General features: G+C 45.0%; 2 protein-coding genes across 3 annotated transcripts in view; one reads left to right on the forward strand and one right to left on the reverse strand.

Moving 5' to 3' along the window:
- The window catches only part of LOC143356377 (uncharacterized), a 30,070-nt gene extending 15,687 nt beyond the window's left edge, over positions 1-14,383 (reverse strand). The window contains exon 1 of one of the 2 annotated variants that reach the window (XR_013082658.1): positions 11,753-14,383. Coding sequence is in view for 1 of the 2 variants with exons in the window: in XM_076792018.1 (XP_076648133.1) it covers positions 11,753-11,868 (116 nt within the window). In the remaining variant the exon portion in view is untranslated. The remainder of the gene's footprint in view (positions 1-11,752) is intronic. The other variant, XM_076792018.1, reaches the window with a different exon arrangement.
- Positions 14,384-22,639: 8,256 nt separating this feature from the next.
- Cych (cyclin H) lies at positions 22,640-24,671 on the forward strand. Its single transcript, XM_076791874.1, has 6 exons — positions 22,640-22,885; positions 23,213-23,437; positions 23,504-23,677; positions 23,746-23,971; positions 24,048-24,159; positions 24,267-24,671. Exons 1-6 carry the CDS (start codon positions 22,769-22,771, stop codon positions 24,406-24,408), a joined length of 996 nt encoding a protein of 331 aa, XP_076647989.1. The 5' UTR covers positions 22,640-22,768; the 3' UTR covers positions 24,409-24,671.
- The last annotated feature ends 155 nt before the right edge of the window (positions 24,672-24,826 follow it).

Below are 24,826 nucleotides of genomic sequence, written 5' to 3' on the forward strand. Positions count from 1 at the left end.
GTTAAATCCTCCAATCGTGCCCGTTTCATCCATCATCGAGGAGAGATTGTGTCGCCCGATTATTTTTCAAGTTTTTGCGTTTTCTCGACCGAAGCCCGTTTCCTTCGGATGTTTGCACGGGTACAGTCCTCGCGACTTGTCGTTCAATCAAACACGATCGCTAAAAGCACGTAGCACGGCCGATCAAGCTAGCCTGGAACCGCGGTCTGCGTACGGCTGTTGCCGTTGCACGCAGCAAATAAAACGAGCGGCAGTCGACATCGAAATTATACGTATAGATGGCATTGATGTATGGCCGAGCGGGTTTTGATAGACCGGGCGGCCCTCGCAGCCGAGTATAATCGCGCCGCAGCGCATCGTTTTCTCGCCGTCCCTCCATTTTGAGTCTGGGTCTTGGTAACCTCGCCGTCACGGCCGCAAAGGTAGCTGATTATTGCCGCTGCTATATTCTATCAGGCCCGTGAAGAAATGCCAGCCCTACGTCGATGGCGTTCCTGCCACCCCCCGTGGTTCCTACCAGCCCTCAACGATCCACTCGAAACCCAAGAAAGGCAAAAGATCCACTTCTCGAATCCGAGAACATAAAGATTCTAGGAATCTAGGATTTTAGGGAACAGACGGAAACGTACACAAACGGGACTCAAATCCGCGAGATTCTTAGCTGATCAGCTTCCTGTTTAAAAAATATTTCGTTTTTCTAATCTCCACAAGTTGTTTAACCCTCTCGCTGCCCAAATACAGTGATTTCTCTATATATATGTCGCCAAGGCCTGGATGATAAGCGTCGCGGAATTATCCCCACTACCGCGGGCTATACCCCGTGATGGGTCGCGAAGCTCGAGAGGCTCGGACGCCGAGAAGTGTAAACATAACACGGCTCGGTTGTGTCTCCTGGACGATACACGACGCAGGCAAGAACCGTGTTGTTGATATCCAGGGTCATCCGTTTTTAAACGGCCAAACGTCAACCAGCTATAGAGAACCCCAAATGGAACAACTTTCACCCCTAACACTTTTTTTGATTCGAAGTTATTTCATTCAGTCTCCACGGCGTGCCCCATGTCAAAAAAACCAAGATCCAAAGGTGATACAAAAAAGTTGACTAAATAAAAAAGATGCCCCTATTTATTTTAAACCAAACAAAGGAATAATCATCAAGATACATAATTGCAGTCCTAATATATTTAATCTTAAGTGAACGCAAAAAATGACGGGTTTTTGCAATTATCTAAAAATCAAGACCGAATCAAAAAAAGTGTTAGGGGTGAAAGTTGTGTTTCATTTGGGGTCCTCTATAGCTGGTTGACGTTTGGCCGTTTAAAAACGGATGACCCTGTATATCGAGAATTCACTGTGGATGGGACATGCAGAAGCTGCCGATATTGATGGAAATATCAAATCGTGAGAGATTTCGCATAAACATTGATCAGCCCGACAGCAAACGGGTTAGTCCGAAGAGTCCCGATCCCGCATAGCTCGCTGTGCAAAAGTGAAATCAGAACTGTGAAAAATTGTGAAAACGCGTGGATATCTTTAGCGGGGAATTTTCAGTTTTCCAAGATTAAAGGCTACAGATTACGGGGTTTTTGCTGTTGCAAACTCGAAATCAGCAACAAGGTAGGCACGTTTCATGTGGCGTGCCTATCGCAGGTAACGCTGCAACGGGCAAGTCTGTGGACGGAACCTCGGCCCCGGGATATAAATCTTCCGCCGACAGATGCGCCGCCCTCAACGTTCGCCATCGACCAACCAACCGACCAGAATTTCCGAGGGTAACGCCCTGAAAAACCAGACTCGCCTTGGATGCCGGCTGCATTTGCATGTCATTTCGTAAGCGATTACCACCCACCCCAAATACCGCGGTGCATTCGAGAAACGCGAGAATCCCATTCACTTGCGTAGATCTTACGACGCCTATCTCTTGATAGCCCATCGGACTAGGAACGTTGAAACTTCGATCGAAAACCTTATGTCGTTGTACAATAGTGATGAGACGACTCTTTGTGATGATTGCGTAGATATAATTGCGTTGGTCAGTTTAGGCACAGTTCAGTGACTTGTTGAAACTATTTTTAGGTGCAAATGTTGTAGACTCGAATCAAACAGGCTGCTAATAACTCTAAGACTATCGAAGAAGTTGAGATGACCCATTTAAGATCTTTACTATACTTAATTCGGCTTTGTAGCTATGTAACTGTTCTATTATTCGAATGTCCATGTCCCTCTGATTAGGTTCCAGGTTCTAATGTGTTTCTAATGTTTCTAATGTGTGATTTATGTGTTTCTAATGTGTGATTTATTTACATGTGAGGCATGAAAATATTCAAACTATCAAGTAAATACGATGTTCTTGAATGTCATAGAAAATCCTGGGTCTTGGCATTAACCAGCTAAATCGTTCGTTTCCAACTGTAGGAGCTGAATACGCGAATCTGCTGCTGTCAATATGACTGCATTTCTCCACGAAAGATTACAAACGATAGAAATTTCAGTAATAACAGTCCCACAATTTGCGTAACAATAAAAGCTAGTTTGATCCCTCAGAGTTTTCAATATCAAAATTAATCACCCGAATGGATGCATTTGGTGTAGCTCGAAATCTTTGGAATTTTTCTAACTGCAGTAACAAGTTCGAGAGTTGTCGGGGTATTCCGGTATCTTGATCTCGGAGAATGATCGCGGATTCCATGGCGTTCCGGAGCCCGATGGTGGATAGAGGCTCGGTGGAAGTCATGGAACTCCTCAAGCCGCGGAATCGCGTGTGAGCGACGCATTCATAAGTCCACAGGGAAGGAAAAGTTCGCCGTGTATACATGCATGTATAATAGAATGGCGTGCGTATTGCACGCGGGGTACTCGCGCGCATAACGCGGGCAGACATCTCTTCCGATAATATTTTTCTGCCGGTGGAATACACACACGCGCGCGTTCCCGGAGCTGTCACGAACGCGAATGCAGCAAAGGCTGAGCCCAACCGCAGGGGATTCGCGAATCACGCAACGCGACTTCTCGTTCCGACGTTAATCTCCTCTCGCGCCTGAGATAATTTCATTAGTCTCATTACGAGGGACATACACGCGGCATGAATTTCATTCGGACTCGCGAAAGGAAACGGGAGAGATTCCCCCTTACACAGTTGCAACGGGATCCTCTTCCTTTCGATCCCCCTCTTCCTCTTTCTCTCTCCCTCTCCCTCTCTGTTCGCAGATCTGATTATCTTCGAGTTGCATTGTATAACTGCGCATCGAATATCCTCCCTCGTGACCGACGAGTCGTGTCAATATCAGCGATCATTTTATTCGATAATGGCAGACCTGTTTTTCTCGGCCAGATGCCTTCAATCCTGCCATTGTGCGACGGCGCGACCGTCGATGAATATTCAAGAGGCGAACCGAGTCCGATCGCTCTTTCTGGGGAACGCTTTATAACTTATATTCACTGTCGGAATTTTCATTATACCCGGCTGACCGAGATAAAACGCGAGCGCGCGGCTTCCTGGCATCTTGGAAGTCATAATTCTCTCTCTCTCTCTCTCTCTCTCTCTCTCTCTCTCTCTCTCTCTCTCTCTCTCTCTCTCTCTCTCTCTCGGACCGGTTACTTTGATGCTGATTTATTCGCGCCGATACATTTTTATGTTCACATAATTCTGTTTTTCTTTTCTTTTTTGGCTATCCATGCTTCTTGTCACCTGTTCGGTTAGCTTTCGACGAGCAGCATCGGGTCTGCTCTGACCCGGAGATTCAGTGTTGGTGGTCGCTTGACAATGTTTAGAACGTTGCATACAGTGCTTGCAGCATATAAATTATTTGAAGTCGAAGGAACAGGTTCAAAAGATCGGGCTGAACACAATGTTCTGCAAGATCAACAGCACAGGATTAACCCATAGTGTTCCAGAAGATCGACAGTATTGATCGTAAGAATCTGTCTTTCAGAAACCACAACTGAGATGCAGCGATTTTAGCGAGCACGAGTTGTGTTCTGCATTTTTACAGAACTTTGCTACACTGGAAACATTGTTGAGAAATAATTGTACAAGCACGAAACAATGAACGCCCACGACCTCAATGCTTCCAGCAGAATCCTCGGAATCAGGGTTGATCGCAAGGATCTATTTTTCAGAAGACTTTGAGGTGCAATGGCTTAATCTAGGATGCTTTATGCGACGTTGTAGAATTTTATGACACTATAAACGGGGTTCGAAGTAACTGCATAAGCACAGAATAATGTGTTCACACAGACCCATCATAATTTCCTACAGTATCTTCGGCATTAAATCTAATCATACGAATCTGTGTTTCAAAAGCCAAAGAGTGAAAGAGAATCTGTCTTTCACGTCACATTCAAGCTTTACACAACGTTATAGAATTTTATAAGATTACAAATTTTGAGTGAAATAATTGCATAAGTGACGTGTAAGGTGTCCATACAAATGCCTCTTCGATTTTTGCAGTCTTCGGTATTAGGGTTGATCAGATGAGAGGATCTACCTTTCAGGAGCCAGATTTTGGGATTCGGTGTCTTCGTCACATTCAAGCTTTATACAACATTATGGGATTTTATAAAAATTTTATTGAAGATTTTGAGTGAAATAATTGCATAAATGGGGAGTAAGGTGCCCATACAAATCACTCTTCGATTTTTGGAGTCTTGGGTATTAGGGTTGATCAGATGAGAGGATCTACCTTTCAGGAGCCAAATATTGAGAATCAGCGCCTTCACGTCACTTTTAAGTTTTATACAACGTTGTAGAATTTTATAAGATTAAAAATTTTGAGTGAAATAATTGCATAAATGATGAGGGAACGTGCCCATACACATCCCTCTTCGATTTTGGCAGTCTTGGGTATTAGGGTTGATCAGATGAGAGGATCTGCCTTTCAGGAGCCAAATATTGAGAATCAGCGCCTTCACGTCACTTTTAAGCTTTATACAACGTTATAGAATTTTATAAGATTAAAAATTTTGAGTGAAATAATTGCATAAATGATGAGGGAACGTGCCCATACACATCCCTCTTCGATTTTGGCAGTCTTGGGTATTAGGGTTGATCAGATGAGAGGATCTGCCTTTCAGGAGCCAAATATTGAGAATCAGCGCCTTCACGTCACTTTTAAGCTTTATACAACGTTATAGAATTTTATAAGATTAAAAATTTTGAGTGAAATAATTGCATAAATGGGAAGTAAGGTGCCCATACAAATCCCTCTTCGATTTTTGGAGTCTTGGGTATTAGGGTTGATCAGATGAGAGGATCTACCTTTCAGGAGCCAAATATTGAGAATCAGCGCCTTCACGTCACTTTTAAGTTTTATACAACGTTGTAGAATTTTATAAGATTAAAAATTTTGAGTGAAATAATTGCATAAATGATGAGGGAACGTGCCCATACACATCCCTCTTCGATTTTGGCAGTCTTGGGTATTAGGGTTGATCAGATGAGAGGATCTGCCTTTCAGGAGCCAAATATTGAGAATCAGCGCCTTCACATCACTTTTAAGCTTTATACAACGTTATAGAATTTTATAAGATTAAAAATTTTGAGTGAAATAATTGCATAAATGATGAGGGAACGTGCCCACACACATCCCTCTTCGATTTTGGCAGTCTTCGGTGTTAGAGTTGATCAGATGACAGTATCTGCCTTTGGGGAGGCAGACTTTGCAATTCCGAGGCTCGAGGCAGTATAAACGGTAAATGCAGCGCAGCGAAATTATTGCTACGGCGATTCACGTTTTCCATGGCCGGCGAGAGGTCCGCTGGGTGTCGGATCGCATTCGGTTGCGGAATTTTCGTGCGGCGCGCGATCGTTCGGCGGGAGCTTAAGGTCCAGCGTCGGGCTTGGAGGTCGTGCATCACAAGAGTCTGGCAGGATAATAGCTCCCTCCTTCGAGGAGTCTTATTGCCGGACCATGCGCCAAGTGATTGATAGGCACCGAACTATAGAGCGGGGCAACGTGATATTTCGAAAGCCTACACACGCGGCTTGGGAAGTGAAACCGAGTCTCGCACCGCGTAGAGTCCGCTGCAACCGCGTGCGGACATTCACGTGAGAAATCAACCAGGTTTCAGCTTCGGAGCAATTTTCTTAGGGTCTCTTGGTTCCTTAAACCTTAATGTGAAAAACTTGTCACGAAAACCGTTTGTTTCGAGAGAATAAACTGACTCGAGTCATTTTCCATAAGAAAACTACTCCCGCCGGTTCTCCTAACTGACCAGCTTTGCAAGTTCCTCGCGATGTAACGAGGGCCGTCTATGCGCAAAATGAAAAGTTAATGACAATGTCGTGTGTAGGAGCGAAAGAATGCGTCCGGGAAGGGCTCGTTACCGTGAAATCGAAGAGTACGAGCCTGGACACGCATAATATCGTAAGGTGGACGTCGATTGGACAGCTGCCGGCTTATTTCGTTCTGCGCGCCAGGTGGAGCCACGGAACAGACTGCGTGTGCACGGTGTCCACCGCGTATATCATTATGAAAATTGTATTCAAGAGGTGTAACCCGCGAAAGCAATGACGAATTACGTAAGTGCGAATCGAACACGCGATGGCCTCACGCGTGATTCAATGACGAAGAGGCAGCATTTGGCACTGCCTCCTCCTGAGACCACAGCAGGGGAATACCATTCTTCCACGCTATTGAAAACAGACGGAGGAACAAAATCAGTTGTACCATTCTTCTCCTGTTCCTGACGATTGCGATCTTCCATAAAATCTTCCATAAAGACGACGATCGGGATGTTTCAATCATATTAATGTTCCGAATGATTCACTTAATAGATTCAATACAAAATTCAGCTTTCTAGCTTTATTCCTCCTGCCTCTCCGCGAGGTGAAATATGCTTCTTGTCAAATAAAGAAAATTTCATGATTGTCTTCACGTCACTAACAGGGTAGCTTAGTTGCATAAGCTTTCTTCTTTCCAGGCTGTCTTACTTATTACGACTTGATGATTATAAGTTGGGCAATTTCTTAAAATCGAGGTCGAAATCATTGACCTCATTGTATTTGAGTGTAAAAATGCATCAATACAACGCGTTCTATGTGGTTCAAAAAGGGCGCTGCTACCATGTTTCAAATGATTTTCTAGCGTTAAATTTTCTGCCAAGTGTCCTAATCCTGCCCCATCGTTTCCCCAAAACCCATTTAAAAATCGTGTTGCGGGGCTGAAGCGTTCCATTCGCGATGGACAAAGCTGAATGTTGACGTTCGGTAGGTTCCGAAGCGTGTTTGTGTCGGCTAGACATCGCTGTTGGTATGGCACGCGTATCGACCAGGTAGGTGTAGGCTCTAAGGCTAGAAGCTGCCGCCGGAAACCATTCTTCCAGCAACCGCCCTCTCGGTATCCTTTCCGGTGCGGAGACTGTAAATCTTTTCCAGCACGCCAACCGACACACGAGGTCCGCCCGAGTCCTCGAAACTGCCCTATTTTCATCGCGCTATCGTTCCTTTCGCCCTTCCTTCCCCGGGCCGCTTTTAGATCGCACTCGGCGATCAGTGAAAGGTTAGCATATACGGCGAAGAACTACGCCCTTCGAAGGAAAGCGGGGGTGCATTCGTCGGTGCACGGTAAACTATACCGTGGTTAGATTGTTTCAGCCGGCCGGTTATGAATATATTATTCGGTTTCGCTTTCGCTTCGATGGATCAGCTAATATTAGGTATCGCGTACCACGAAGGGTGTTTTCTAATTGCACATGACACCGGCCGGAACGTTTCCTTTAAGTCGATCACGGAAGAACGCCGCCCTGATTAGCTGGCTCGCACGTTACGCCTGGGAACTCGGGGTATGGCCTAATTGGGTCTTTCATGGTGACAAAATCATCGTCGTTGATCCGAAGTTATTGCATCGCATGAATTATCAATTTGGACATGGATTGTGCTTGGTTCATTTGTTTCTTGTCGCTTTGGTCCATTCGCCGGAAAACAACGATTTGCGATATTCGATTAGGACATGTTCCGAGGCTATATCCCAATTAGATTTCGCACAGTAGCAAAATAAAAATTCTTTCTCAAGTTAATCGGTCGTTGAACGATGCAATGGTATCCGCATACAGCCGACTGTCGACTGCCACTTGAGGTTGCCAAGTTCAGGACCAGTTTTCAGACTATCTTTGTCAAAGTCGGAGTTGCTTTTTCTTAGTGAAAATAATTGTGTAAATTACATGTTGGCAAAGATAAAAACCTGAGAACAGGTGGAATAATATAGCGGTAGGATAACATTGGTAGAATTTTGCCACTTTTACTGTCAGCAACGCGAAGATGACGATTTATTTGATCAATATACTGTAAAACAGGCCCTATTAAACTCCTGAATCCAATAACTCCGCGAAATGATACATTATCGTGACACATGTCGCGCGTGGAATGCAACGATAACCAAACTGGTTCTAATCTCAAACCATACGATCGACAAATACGACACTGTCGCGTTACACGCGTTGCCAATTTAGATACAACCATAATTGAAACCATTTGCATGTTCCAAAACATTTGTAACAAATACTATTTTCTAGAAATATTTTATCTACGGATGTTCCATACGTGTTTATCTATACACATGGCAATCAAGGGTTACAGGCTAGTAAGTGTAATAAGTAGACTGCGAATCTTTTGTGAAAAATAAAAGTTGTTTGCATTGTTTATGAGACAAAGCAATTAGGAATTGAAAGCAAATAGAAATCTATTTCCCTCTTTCGTAGGCTTACCAAGTCGTAAACAATACGTTGTTCTTCATCAATTCTTTCGGTCTCTCTACTGTTTAAAATTATACCCACCCGCATTTTTTAATAAAATCCGCAGTCTAGTGATAAGTGTAGCTATAGTCTAGAGAGTCACCCGTTCTTCCTGCTATAGACAGCTATGTTTCTCTGATGTTTCCTGCTACGAGTAAACTCAAGGAGCAAGTAACAATTTTTGTCAAGAAGTATAAGACATGAAGAAGAAGTTGCGCGTCGTTCCTCCATTGAACTACATAGCTGCAGAAAGTGCTTTGCTGTTGTCGTGTTGATCTGGGTCAGTGTGGGACATCAAATCAGAACGCAGTCTAAGACATAATGCGGTCTAGCCGTGACACGGTCTTATTCGCGAAGTGGGCTAAGGCTGTGAAGTTCGCTCGCGAAAATTCGTCCCTAACGGTTTTCCCTTGGATCTGGTTGCGGGTCGACCTGTTTCCATCGTGATTGCATCAGGTTCGATCTGCGGTCACGGGAATAGCATCAACCCTTCACGGTGTATTGGTCGCATGCCTTGCGGTCGTGCGGGTCCCGCGAAAAAGCACACAGGCGGAGGAAACCTGAAACATGCTCTCGAATCGATCCGTTTCTGACGGCAGACGCCACATAATGGATCTCTGTCTCTCTCTCTCGCCAATGCAGAGAGATACACGTTCCCCTCGGTGAGAAGAGAAGAGAAGAGATCCTGACGCCCTTTGTCTCCCGTTTCTTTCGGGTTTTACGTGGACGTTTCGGTCGCGGTGCCTCGCGGTGGCTCTCGCGCGTCTCTGGCCCGGAGGGCCCCCGAAAACCTAACCTCAAAACGCACGCGGATAATTGGGGATAATGTCGGGGTTGCCGGGGCCCCGTAATTGCACGAGGCCAGGCCCTTTCGAGGCTTCCCTTGCCTTCTCCCCCTTGAATGCCCCGTCGCCTCCCCCCACCCCCTTCGCCCGTTCTTCTCCCTTCGCCGCCGCAGTTCCTCGTTCTTCTTCGGCACGCTGTTTGGGCCCTCGCGCTAGCTGTCTGTCCGTCCATCCGTCCCGTCCAGCTCTCTACGTCCGTCTGTCGACCGCTTTCGCAGAACCCGATAGTACCTAATTCGTCGGTTTGTTTCGTGCTGCCGTGTTATTACGCGGTCCTGGCCCCGTGTAGCCGGCTTATGCGATCCGATGCCTCCTCGACCACGTTCCGCCGCGAAACACAGCCGGCTGTGACCTCGAAACTGGACCTCTGAGACACGTTTCGGGGATCCAACCTCGAGAACCTATATCCTTGCTACTACCCAACACTCTATTTTCACTGTAACCGAGCTACATGTCCCATCAACCGATCTAACAGAGTCTTTTTCTATAAAGACGACATTCCCATGATTCCTAGGCTACGGGAGCACGATTCATAGGCTACTTATCCAATGAACTAGTCAAAAGGATTGTTGTTCTATAGGGGCCCAGATAAGGACTATGTATCTCTGCTATCCCAAGAACCCTATCTTTATTGTAACACACTGGGGTATAGAAATTATCTAATATTGCTGCTCTTTAGTCTTAGAAGGCTAAAAAGTTACCTTGTTTCGTAAAGAATTCACACGAAGGCAATGTTGAAGCTACAGCTTTGCTACCAGTAAGCACCCACTGCAAATTGTAACGCATTGCAGCTAGACAAAGGGTCTAATGAATTGGTCAGAACTAATAAGAGGTCTTACTTCGTAAAAATTCACATGGCATATAAACTTTTAAATCAGGTAAATTTGTGTAACAAAGAGAACAAAGTTGATTCAGATTGCAAGATTGATAGTTGCCAGTCTACTTGACCCGAATAACGCAGTTGTTACATTGAAATGTTACGCGAGTGCGAGGTGCAGATCTATCCACAGTTTTGTCGCGATTAGAGCACCGTGGCAAGATTACGCTCAACAACCTCGAATTACGTTGTCCCCATCATGATCAAGTTTAATACAATTATCCAATCCACGGACAAGACCAGGGTAAACATTAACCCTCTATGCTCTCACGCGGACCTATTACCTACACGTCTACATAGGCGCTTAGCCAGCCAGTGAAAAGTTCGACTGTTTGCACCGGTTATTACACTGACCGAGAAAAAAGTTTGAAAAAGCAAATGTGGGAAGCACGAAAGTGTCATGTGAAGAGAGAAGGAGAAATCGAAATGTCCGTTAAAAAGCGGGGAAATTGGTAGGAATTTCAAAGACGAAACAGAAGGAATGTGGTATCAGGTGTCATTGGAAAAAGAATTGAAAAAAGGAAACATGGGGAAGGTGAAAGTAATAACTGAAGAAAAAGAGTAATTATGAAACAGAAGGGTCTCGGTGGCAGGAGCCGTTGAAAGGAGAGTTGAAAAAAAAGGGAAACGTGGGAAATAAGAAACTGAAAATTCAAGGAAAAAGGTAAAATGAAATTGTGAAGGTAAACGACCGTGGAAAAGCAAGATCTGTAGCAGTTTCGAGGTCGAAACGGAGGGACCCCCGTGCCAGTAGCCGTCGCACCGGCGATCCTCGGCGTCTCCTAAGCAGGCAATGTTACAAATTAGCAGATAATCAATTAGTCCGAAACTTCTGGCGTGCTTGAGCAAACAAATGACAGAACTGGACGCGCGGCTCGTAAAATTTTTGGTAATTAAAGGCCTCTGGGGACGCGGGGCGGGGTCAGGACCTGCTCTAGCGTCGGATCGTCGTTCCCGTGAACAGAGACAGTTGTAAGTACCGCCGGTAAAAAGCCCGTGAAGATTCGTTTCAACGAGACAAACACAACGTGCCGCAAATCTGCATATAGATAGAATCCTCGGTGTAATAGAGATGTTGGAACGAATTTTGTTCGAATCTCGAGAATCCTACAGGCCCACCCGGCAAAACGGAGCCACATGGTTTTATTCACCGGTCCGATCGTTTCGGATATTGAGCAATAGGCATTGTGATCGATGAGATCGGGATCGTTGTTGAAGCGGGACACATCGGCACATTTGGGCTATCATTATCCGCATCTGCCGCGGCTGTCTCGCAAGATACAGAAGAAGCTGTAATTACCGTCTGAACGGTGTGTATTCCTCCATTCTTGCGACCCGGTCTTTGTTTCCGCGGCCGGGGGTCATCGTATTGTCGTTAGTGGCTCCTGCCGACCGGTCTAACTCGAAGGTAGCCATTTAGATGTCTAGAGGCGACTTATGTCCGTAGGAACTCGTATGTTTCCTCCAGAATTATTTAGCGTTCCGTCTGATTTCGAGGAAGCGCATCAAGCGGGTCTCTAGCGGAGCCCTTTCCCCGCCGGTTTTCGACGTCGACATCCAGAATACAGAAAACCAACAAACCCCAACATAGCGTTCTTCTTCTACGCGTCGTAAAAATTGGGATACGTGGCGATGCACGGCGATCGGATGAAAGATGTCTACCGTCGGACAGCGGACGTTTCGCAATGGCGGAGTTTCGAGGCACTTCGAAGAAAAGCCGTCGAGGGGACGGCAATTTTATAAAAGAAGCGTCCTTGTGGATGGCCAAGGCCACATTTCAAAGGCACAATGAAATCAAAAGGTGGAAGGGACGGCTCTCGCCTGCGGGAACATCGAAACCCGTGGACGGGTTCTGGTACATCGATCGTGAACGGGAGTCCGTTCGATAACTAGAAGGATCTTATCTCCGGGGCTCCCAGTTTCGACGGTCCTCGTACCTCGAACTCTTAAAAGGTGTACCCTCGAGGGACGATCGTGCTTTGAGGGCGCCGCATCGCGCCAACCACGCCTCCTCCACCGTTATTTACCTCCGTCCTTTTCGCCCTTGCGGTTTTATTGCCTCCTTCTCCCCCTTTTTCAGCGTTGGTCCAGCAAGCCCGGGAGCGATAGATATCCCCGGCATCAATAAGGATCCGACGGCTCCGACAATTCCGTTCTCTAAGCGAGAAACCGCGGAAACCTAACCGTTCCTCCAGTTTCTGGACTCATGAAACCCCGGTGCGGTTTCGATTCCGTCGGTTCTCGGACCGGTCGCATTCTTTCTGTCCTCAAAAGCAAACAGAGTTCTTCTTTTGGCCAAGCCGAGACTTTTGTTCGGCGGGAAATAAAGAAACAAGTTTTTTTTAAGCACCGAAGTGAACAGCGTGCTACGCCCGCGCAAGCATGTTGTTTCCAAGGGGTATAAATCTCCCGTGACAGTGATGTCCGTGCCCGAGGCACCGCGAAGGTGCAGAAGAATTTGTCTGCGGCATAAAACGGCCCGGGGAAGATGGTAGTGGCGTAGTAATTAGATGGTAGGAAATAGATAAATGGAGCAGCACCACTGGATTTTACGAAAGCTCGCGATTCGACAGACACCAGGCTACAGGTAGCATCATAGTTACCGGATGGACGATCACCGCAGTCACAACGTACGGCTAGAAAGACGAGAAGGCAATGATTCACATTGAGGATTGCTTCACTCCGAACATCACGATACGCGGTCACCAAAATGGCGGCTGTTGTGCACGCGTTTCTTCAAGAATAATCACATACAGTCGGAAAACTGACATAACTACGAAACCACTTCGTCGAAGACACATCGGGAGGGAACACACGGACGGCCGCACAGGTGCACACCGATCGTTATGTCACTTGTCATCGGGGAAAGAGCGAGAGATCCGAGATATCTACGGACTTCGGGGAAACCGTGGGCCCAAGGTCGACAACATGGCGACCAGATATATGCGCGCGGGTTGATCGATCCGGTGACGGACGGGCACGCGTCTCTTTCACCTTCGAATTCGACGGGGTAACACGTTTGAACGTGGCAGCCGAGGTGACAAAACGGAACGGACACTCAAAGCCGATTTCAAAGTCAGCCGGAGGAGCGGAGAGCACACGAGAGACAGGCAGGTGTAACGCGCAGCGGCAGTAGACACCAACTGATCTCACATAACAACGGCCGATAAAATTGTTGCGTTTCCACCAAAAATTATCCTCTTTTTTTCCCTCGCGGTATAAAAAGTACAAAATTGTGGTAATTTAGCCCCCACCGCTGCCGCATGGCTGCGGCGGCGATGCTCTCCGCTCGCTGCCCACGGGGAGGAGAGAGGCAAAACGAGCGCACAGGAACAAAAGAGAGAGGCGAGGAGAGGCGAGAGAGAGAGACCGGGGGCCGGACGAGGATAGAAAATGTTAGAGGGGCGGAAAGAGGAGAGGAAAGCGAAACGGGGGCCTTTTGCCCGTGAATACGCCGCACTAACAACACGGGACAATTACGGTTCAATATAGCTGACGTTAATAGTGATAGCAGGGGCGGCTTCACACGCTCGGCCGTGTTCATCTTTTCCCCTTATTCGCAGAAGAAATGTATACTCTACTGGAATTATTCCGGCCGAGTTTGCACCGTGAACCGTGGCCAGGATACGCCGCATATGCTGGACGAAAACGTGTTACGTGCGAGCGTTTTGACGTGCGCGAACCGGTAGCATCCATTCGGCCGGAGAGTAATTGGCCGTGCGGCACGTATGTGTAATTGCAACTCGGCGAACGTTGACACTGTTATCGCGTGCACGTCGGGCCCCGATGCCCGAAGAAACTCTATTCAGCCAGCCTGAATGGACACCGGCGACTTCTCGACAATGTCACCTCTTCCACAGACGACGGACGGTAACTTCGAGAGAGACACGGGATCGCGAATTTTGCCGGCGTTCGAGAGACATCGAACAGGGCCGCGTTCGATTTCGCAAGTACGGATACTCGAGAATCGGCCAGCGTGCTGCTGGCAGACTCGTGTGAACTCGCCCAGTGCTTAAAGCCACTGAGAAGGGGCATACTATGAAATTAGTATAATCACGATCAAAATTACTCGCACCGGGCTATGCTGGAACCACCAACCGCCGCTCAAATCGCCCGCCCCGCCATCGCCAATCAGCGATCACAGCTCCGCGGCCATCTTGCGCGATGCAGCCTGCGCGTCGGAAGCCACAAATTACCGCAAAAGTGGATAATCCCTGTTCGCGGGCTGTACACAACACTGGCTAGCACTTTTCGCCGGCCTCGGCGCCCTTCGCTCGAAGGGACAGAGATGAAATGAAGTTGTCTTGCTGGAACCACTTCCTGACAAGAAGACACGACCCAGCGCAATCCTCTAACATCGTCAATACGAACACAAGTGGTGTCAAGATTAGCTATTCACAATAGTAATAATTCCTTCCCATGTAAATGTAGAGCTTTAGCCATCAGCCACGCAACTAGTTTCCTAATCTCTGTATGGTGTTTTAATCTGAAGCGTCCACACACTCGGCCATTCTGCAACCACATACGTCCTTGAATATCTGTCACAGCGTCTTCATCGTCTTTTCGTGCGTTTGAACACCATTCCGCTGTCTTTGGGTGTGTCATTTTTCTTCGTTTTGCTCTTGTGTCACGTCTTCGCAATGTCTGTTTATTTCGTCGTCGTCTGTGGCGATTCATCATCATTAACTTTATCACACGGTGATCAGTGTTCTCATTCCGGCTGGGACCTCAAATGTAGGATTCTAGGAAAAAGAGGGAACCAGGCACAAGCGGAACCCGTTAAGTTCGAGATTCGTAGGTAATCGTAGATAAGGAGACTTGATCCCACGTAAATGATAATCCGTTGCATTAAGTTCCCTTTGTGTCCTCGTACTTACGTGTGCACCGGAAGGGACAGAGATGAAGATGTCCCACTGGAACGACTTCCTGACAACGATACGCGTTCCAGCGCGATTCTCTAACGCCATGAATCGAAAGACAAGCTTACTCGGGTCAAGATCAGATTTACCATTCACAATAGGAGCGATTTCTTTCCTTGTAAATGATAATCATCCCTTTGTGCCTTCGTACTTAGCATCGGGAACGCCGCGTTGTTCTGTCGCGTTCGGGGAACGCTTTCCTTTCCGTGTTCAGCGCACGGGGAAAAAAAAAGAAAAAGAAAAAAAAACGGCACGCAAGGGGAGACCGCGAAACGTAATCGCGCTTCGAAGTCTCTCACGCAGGCTGGTACAAGGTTGTCGTCTTCCATTTACGGTACAGCCGTGCACCGTGTAATTATAAGAACAAAATATTTAGACTGTTCTAACTCGCCGTTCCAAGGCTGCGTGCACGGCCCCGCGGTAATGACAATGTTCGCATAGATCCGTCCCGGAGCGCTAAACAAACCTCGTTGGCCATCTCCCCTGCCGCCGATTCTTCTCCCTCAAATTAGTTAATGACTCTAATGACTCTAATGCGCCAGTAATTTACCGGGAGCCGTTAGCAGGACCGCGGGGGTGATAATCAGATAGTTTAAATAGTGTCTCGCATTTTCCCTGATTGCCTCATCATAAACTAATTAGCAGCATCTGATAAGCTGCAACATTTTTCTCGGTGTCGTTCGCGTTGGCGCACACGCGGACACCCGACAATGTAGCATTCGCGTTCGTCTCCCGGTGCACACGCCTCAACCACTTGGGGTTTCCGTAGCGCCGTGTTACGTTTCGTTAAGTTGCGTCACGTGGACTGGTCGCCTGATCATAGTCGTTAATTATATCGGGGCTGGAGAGGTGGCGGCTGCGCCTCTCGTATTAAAAACCGTGGAAATAGAGGCATAACGGGCCGCGCTCGTGGCATCGTAACGTCGAAGAAATATCATTCGACACGGTCGTTGCCGCCGACACGAAAGAGGAAGCTACTTTGGATCCTGGAAACGGATATTGCCCACCGGATATCAACAAACCATCGGTATCGAGAGCAGTTTTACATCTCTAATCGACCGCGATACGATACGAAAACGGTCCGCCGAGAGTCTCGTCGGAATCACAGAACACGCGAATTACCGTTGACCGATCGAGATTTGCATTGCTAAAACGAGATAAGAAGAAAGCGGTGGATAGGGAGGAGGGCGTAGCATAGGAGATCCCTGCCAGTCCTTCCGCCGTTTTCGAGGCATATACTATCTGTTACACCCGGGGCACGAATACGAATTAGGACCGAGTCGCAACAGGATCGAGCCCGACCGATTTCGAGTATGCTGGCGCCTTGGGCAACGATAAGTTGCTGTAGCGGGTCTAGCCACTGCTCTGCCCTCTGTAATTATACCGTATACAACCGAGAGCGCTGGCTCCGCTGGCTTGCTCTTTCTTTCTGCGTTACTTTCTCCTTCGTTTTCCACCGTTCCTCTTCTTCACCGATGCTTCTTATTGTTCAACGTGTGTTTCGCCGGCCGTGGTCCCGCCGGGGGCGAAGGTTGCGCTCAGGCAGCCGTCTTACAAACTCCCTCTTCAGCCTCCTGACTGTTCCGTTTGCTTTATTCAACTTGGCGTATTCCTTCATCATTCGGCGCTCCTCGTTCAAGTTTGTCATGTTTTCAATGAAAACAGCAACATAATACCGAAATTCGTGAGAGTACTCTGGACATACAACGCAGCCCGCAATTAGGCTCGTCGACATTAACCCTAAATGGCTTGATGCACCTTATTGAAACCCTTACGTATGTGTATTCGTCGATACTTCAAAATATGAAAAGAATGTTGTTACTTTATTATGATCTTATCTTGCGGTATTATTGCCATCTCAATGGTCTTCCCCATTGATTTGATCCGTGTTGATCGACACTTGCACTTGGCACATTGTCCACACGATTTCCGCAGCTTTCAGGATACAGAGAGCACAACGTGGACACATTTTGCTACCTCTCTTTCACAGTCCGGAACTGTTTGGCAACACAGGCTGCGTGTAACCAGTCCGCATAATTGATGACTCCTGGCGTGTACCATCGACACGCGTATTGACGATCGGGCACTGTCACTGCACCCGTCGCAAGACAACCGTGTTATTTGCATCTCGGACGCCCAGGGCCAGAGATATCCCGTTGTGGATATTTGAAACGAGGATAATTGGTTCCTGATCGGCGTGGCGGCCGCGCTGCGTTCGGTTCGCGCGATCGCCTCGATGCGTATCTGCCGATACGTATCTGGAACGGCGTTCCGTAATTTCGCGTCGCGGTTTAATATTCAGGAAAAAACCGGGCTGCCGGTGCGATGGTTGCTCGCCAACGAAGGAGCGGTTTCTGCGACAAGTTCTCCTTTCCCTCTGCTTTCCATCCGCATATTTATCTTGTGAATTACGACCGGTGCCTCCTCCTTCTGCTGCTAGAAGTGTTGCCGGGTCGAATCTTCGACCGCAAAAGCAAATATCGAAGGTGGTAAACACTTCGGCTGCTTTCACCGAATAAAACACTGTTTGCCCGATTCCTCGCCGCAGCCTCGATAAATTGTAGTGATCGTAGTTGCGCGCCGTGACTCATGCCGACGGGACATCATCCAGGGAAACACGAGCCATGGACACGTTTGTTACGGGCAATGTTTACGCGCGTAGCTCGACGACCACGAGCTCATTTGTACACATGAATACAGGATGCACAGGATACCTCGCATCCACATGTGCATACGAACCCATCCAATCGCAGCGAACCCGTACACCTCTATTTTCCAGCTACGCACGCTCGCTGACTGCGAGATTTATGATTTGTTACGTAACGACGTCTCTGGCAAATTTAGCTGCACCATACGCGATGCGTATAATCATTTCCCAGACCAGTGAACGCACGCTGCCCCAAAACATCCGATACTAGATAATGCACGCCGTTGAAAACGGTGATGTAGTGCTCCGACGCACGAATCTAGGAATGCGCTCGATAATAATTATTGAGGGTGACACTTATTTACAGCAGTTTTTGACACGACGGACACCTTTATCAGACCTGTGAATTATGCATTTATGATAAAATCGAGCCGACAAAATACAAAACAGTTAAAGAGTTTGCAGAATGTAAAGATACTGTTACATTATTTCCAATTTAATAAAATTATTAAGAGAAGAAATGATAATTTTTGTCTTACTTCTGCTTCTTGTAATCGACATGGACAATTTGTATTTTGCATACAAATTCGCAGTCTATTGATGACCATGTCGTCGTTAAAGAACGCAAGAAAAACTATCGAGAGGAAAGCTTTATAAAAATGTCACGAATTAATTTATGTATTATACATTATAATCATCTTCACGAGTCATGAAATTCCGCGCTGTTTTATGAAAAATGTGCGTGCGCGTGTAGCGAATCGTTATTGTCGGCTAATAACGTGTCATATTCATCTGCGTTTATGTGTTTCTTAAGCGGATGCGTCCAGCTGCTTTCAGAAGATTCGCCTTGCGATTTGTACAATGCGATTCCAGCGGCGTTGTCGGGCCCGCTTTGAACGAAAGAAGGAAAGGTTGTGACCACCAACTCCATATAATATGCAAACAGTACGTCCATCATGAGGAACAACACACGAGAATGCTTCGATCGCCGAAGGCTTGCGTGTCGGACAGCCGGCCGATCAGACCTGGAGTGTTAGGAGCAGGCGTGATACCGCTTTTTGCGGGTTAACCGACGACGATACCACGGCATGTTAACGGTCATGCGATACAGTAGGTCACGCATGCAAAAAAACAATGTATGCGTGCGTGTGCGCGCCGTATTTTTGCATTCGGGCATGCCAGTATGAAGAAAATGCCAAACAAAATGGCTTAAAAATTCTGACCGCGACACTAGTCTACATAAGAGTGCGCTAAACGTCCTCCTGAGCTAACGAAATGGACTTCGTTGCAGTCGCAAAATCATTGAACACCTAAACCATCACGCAGTATGGGACTGGACTTTGTTTATGGTTTCTGAAGTATTTCATTTCCTCTCACTGCAACCCAGGGTATTGTAGGGCACACACGACTGCTTCTAATACTCCGATTTGCGAATTTTCTTCCATACATATGATACTATGATTAATAAGCATTAAAGTGAACGTAGACATGGGGGAAATAGGTTAATTTAAACCAATTCATAGATTGGATCTGATATACGATTTACAGTTACTTTATGCTGCCAACAATACTACAAAAATTCGGCTTTCTTGAGACACGATTACACTTAACATTGTATAATCCATAGCTAATTTCAATTTCTCAAAATACAATGCCTAGGTAGGCCTATGGCCCAAATTGCCCCTCTCTAAACATTAAATTTTAAGGCGTTCATTGGCTGTCTTTATTACTCGGTGATCAACGCGTATGACCAATAGTGTTTGGCCAATAGGAGAAATATGATAGCCTACGTCCCAAGTTGTCGCTCCGTAAAAATTGAGTCTCAAGGCATTCCTTGTGTCGTTGCCACTTGGTAATCAACGCATATGCAAAGCACTTACAATGTCTGGCCAACAAGGAAAATGAGCTTTTAGAAGCAAGTAAATTCTTTCTACACGTCTGTGCGCCATCCTTAATATTTGGGACTAAAGGGCCATCTCCCCGTCTGAATCAATTCGCGATTCGTTGGAAAGTTGTGGTTGATTGCGGTGAACCATCCGGGTGGAGGGGCGCTAAGGTAATCCACTTTGGCCGTCACACCTCTTGCTAGACATTGATTTCGCATTATCCTGAGCAGCAAAGCCGACCGATTGGTTCTCTCGGTGTCCATGTTCGAGACCCTTTCCCGTAAACGTGCTCCTGTAGACACGCGTGTCCACAAAACCGACGTGTCGGTGTTTGTGTTTGTACCAGGGGGCGGGGGCCAAGCTTTAACGCTCGGTAGGGTGTAGCACGCAAAGTCGAGGGCGGCGGCAACCGCAATATTAGATTAATGGCGGATGTACTTCACTTTCAGGTGCAATATCGCCTTTCGACCCGGACTTCGCCGTAAATCCAACTTTTCCGTGCGGCGCCGACCGCTTTGTCGCGCAAATATCTCTTCCACCACTTACGCTATCACGTAACAATAATTAGCAAAAGCGTGGTATTAATTTGCAATTGTTCAGTAATTCGATTCAGGTAAGACTCTTGAAGGTGGTCTCTCTCTCTCTCTCTCTCTTCCTCCTTATCTGTGATCGAAGATTCTGATACACGCAGATGCTTCGCGAAATTTTAAGAGATCCACTGTGTAGCGAGCTGCGACGTATCGTCGCGTACCATAAAGAAGCATAAATCAGCGTGCAAAAAGTAGAAAGTTATAGCCACCGAGACGTCGAGGCAACGTCTTTGCTTGAACAAGCGGCAGCACCGGGATGGCCTCGAGGGCTGAACGAGGTAGAGGAGCAGAATGGGAGATCCCGAGCCTTGATCGTGATAAGATGCAGCGGCGTCGTCGGTTGACAAAGGGTCGTAGGAACGCCCCCTCAGATCCGACGTGCAACCGCTTGCGGGGGCGTACATATTAAAATTGGACCCCCACCTCTGACCCTCTATCAACCATTCGCCGAACTTGTTTATTACTGGCACGTTCAATCACGTTACCAGAAAATATGATCCCTTTTACTGAAATTCTCGTCTGTTTACACTCGCGTCCTGCATTCTTGTGCACCTACACTATATCCCTGAAACACTCCACACTCGCAAAATAATTGGCAGCGGGCTCTAGAGCTTGCTAAGTATAATTAAATTTGATCTTATGTTTGGGAACCTTTCCTGCTTCTAGTATTTTGTATACTTGTGTGGTAATACCTGTGTTTACTGTATGCTGAATCCTTGTATGAAATACTTGATCACTACTACACCTTGTATCCTTATACAAAATACGTATTTACTATACTTTGTATTCTTGAATCACCATCTATTTACTATATTTTACGTCTTTGAATAGATACCTATTTATATATTTTGAATTCCTGTACAAAATATTTAATTACTATATTTTGTGTCCTTGTACAAAATACCTACTTACTATAATTTGCATCCTCGTACAAAAGGCTCATTTACTATACTTTGTATCCTTGAACAGCAACCTACCTAGTATATTTTGCATCCTTGTACAAAATACTTTCACTGACTTCACTATGAATCCTTGAACAAAAGCATATACTTACTGTTTTGCATTCTTGCACAGTAATTATTGATTACTGTGCAAAGAAGCTGAATAGTTATATTCTAGGAACCTCTTCTGTTTCTACTATGTTATGTTCTTCTATTGCAACACTCATTAACACACACGCACACACACACACACACAAAGTTGAGATAAACAATTGACTCTGTTTTCTCAGTAAATATTCTGAATACCTTCAGTCATAATTGCATCCTCTCATGGATTAACAATGCATACAATGCACAATTGCAGTCTTAGGTTAATTTGTACAAATTGTACCATAATTCCTTGTACTTGTTCACCGACATTACAATAGTTATTCATACTTGCAAAATAGTTGTCTATGTACCGAACTAAAATATTTCTCATAGTATTATGTAAACAAATATTAAGGGAAATTATTTGCAACGATGGCCATTATAATCTCTACAATTTGCATAATTACACCCTGTGTAATTATATTATGTTAAACTCTCGCATTATCTAATTAAGTACAAACTAATCTATGTTGTATTAATACTTCACAATTATTTCTTCAGTAAAATACTACTATAAACTATAATATTACACCCTACAATAGTCTTTTCTCGAGAGCACTCTACACTTAAAAAAAAATAAGAATTCCTCAAGCCCCACCCAATGATACGTAAGTATTTCGTCGATTAAATAGAAAAAAAGATAAAAAATCTTCTCGAGTGTCATTAACAAACACGTATGTACATCACAAAACATGACAATTACCAGTCATTTCAATTGTTCTTTCCGTATCCTATAATTATGATAGCTAGTTATCGCGTGTTCTAACAGTCGTTACATTGTCGAATTACATAGTCACGAATAAATGAAGAAAAATGCAACCTACAAAGTGATTTTCATACCAAATAGTAAAACTGCATGTTCATGTTTCATTAAGGCCTCTTGAAAACGAAGAGGGGCCCAAATTCTCTGCGAATTTCCTCTTCTTCTGTAGGACCAAAACTTTCCCTGTTCAGCGGTCTTCCTTCATGGCGGCAGTTCGCAACTATACCGACTTGAAATTGCATCAAAACTGCGTCTGGTGCTGCCCTCTGCATCCTCATTTTTCAAACATCGCAATTGCATCGCACCATCACTGGCCAGTGGCCACCATTCATTCGATTTTACCGCGTTCGTACGTAGTTGTGTGATTTCAAATCAAATTTGAATAATTTTGGATATACTTCTCAAGAAACCGATGGAAAAATGTTCCCACAAAGCTCCCAAAAAAGGTACTGGATGTTTTGCGATGAAAATGACATGACAACACTACGTGAGAGAACAAACGCTGAGTTTATTGAAAGACATGGGGCGAACATGACGGTAAGTTGTTCTCTTATTTTTGGTAAGCTGCAATTTTTATTTTGCACATTTCATTCAATATTGTTTACCTTTTCTATTATCTTCTTCACGTTGGGCTCTTACCTGTTTTCGTTGCTATACAATATTGTAGGTTATATGCACTTCTCTACCGATAAAGTCGATCTATCGATACATTCGCACACTGCTATAATATTGTCAAGGTTCTTATTTTTTTAATTCATTTTTTTTTTAATTCCCTGCAATTGATTATGGCACTGGATGATTGGTTCTTTGCTAATGTAACGCTAATTGGTTCTTTCATTGTAACATAAAAAATGTATTTATAAGGCAGAGGAAAGGGAAGAACATTTTCTATCATCCATAGAGGAACGTACTCTACTTCGTTTTTATGAGTTGCAATTAAGGGATTTCTGTCGTCGGTTCAGTCCACCTATGCCAAGGGCTACTATAGCAACCGCGTTACACTATTTCAAAAGATTCTATCTCAGAAATAGTGTCATGGACTATCATCCAAAAGAAATATTGGTCACATGCGTCTACCTGGCTTGTAAAGTAATTATCAATTAATCCCTATGAAAGCTTGCACATGAACTCGTATATCGAAAAGGTATATTTTAGGTAGAGGAATTCAATGTTTCCATATATCAGTTTGTTGCTAACATTAAGGGTGACAGGGAAAAGGCATCTGATATTATACTTAATAATGAATTGCTTCTGATGCAACAGTTGAATTATAACTTAACAGTACACAATCCATTCAGACCTGTAGAGGGATTGATGATTGATATCAAGGTACATAGTTGAAGATGTTAAGTTCAAATTCATCTGGTGATTGGGTCGTTCAACTTGCATATTTTTAGACAAGGTACACATCCTTAGAGAATCCAGAAAGGCTCAGGCCATACATAGATGAATTTCTGGAAAGGGTATTTTTGACCGATAGCGTGTTGCTCTATGCTCCAAGCCAAGTTGCTTTAGCAGCTACACTGCACGCAGCGTCCAGAGCATCTGCAAACCTGGATAATTATGTAACCGACATTTTATTTTCCAAAGAGCACTTGGGTTGTATAATTGAAGCAGTAAGAAGTAAATATAAACTTAGATGTTATAAGTACCTAGAAATAGTACTGGATTAAGTTGCAACATGAAATATGTATTCTAGAAATAAGGTCTATGGCTAAGTGCGTAGAACCTCCATCAAGGGATATAGTAAGGGCTTTGGAAAAAAAATTGGAAAAATGTAGAAATCAAGAAAATAATCCCGACAGTGAAATGTAAGTACAGATCTAGAGTAATTTGTGCTTTAATACAGTGTCCTAAAGTAGGTATGAGACTTTTAGAGGTAATTATAATAATTTGGTTGTCTTTGGTGCATTTATAGCTATAAGCAAAGGATGCAAGAAATGCTGGATGAAGAGGACCTACAGGACAATGAAAAGTATGCTAAAATAATGCAGGATCAAGCTGCCCATGATGAGAAGATCTTAGGAGTTAGCAAAGTCTTGTCTCCTCCAGCTCAGTAATAAATACACACCCTGTTTCGTACAAGAAAATATTGTAACAAACTTTATTAATCTAATTTTTATACCCAATTTCAATGTACATATTTAATAAATAATTTATTAGTTCGTTTTCTATAGTAGTATACATGAAAGAAAAAACGATATATTACTTATTAATATTAATTGGAGATAAAGATGTGTTTGTCCAGTTTTTCCTGTAAAAACGGAGAGACTGCGATTAAAAGAATGAATTATATACTGTGTATATTGTGCCTCTATACAATAAATGCGAGTACAAAAAAATTTCATAAATCCCTAACATTACCGACACAAATTCGATTCCTACGAGTTTCATTTTTCGAGCGTGACCTGTACGAACAGCGCCACAACTGGCGCGATTTTCGAATCGTTTATCCACATAGCAGAGAGTTTTAAAAAT

The sequence above is a fragment of the Halictus rubicundus genome, chromosome 1, assembly GCF_050948215.1.
Source record: "Halictus rubicundus isolate RS-2024b chromosome 1, iyHalRubi1_principal, whole genome shotgun sequence".
Taxonomy (NCBI): Eukaryota; Metazoa; Arthropoda; class Insecta; order Hymenoptera; family Halictidae; genus Halictus; species Halictus rubicundus.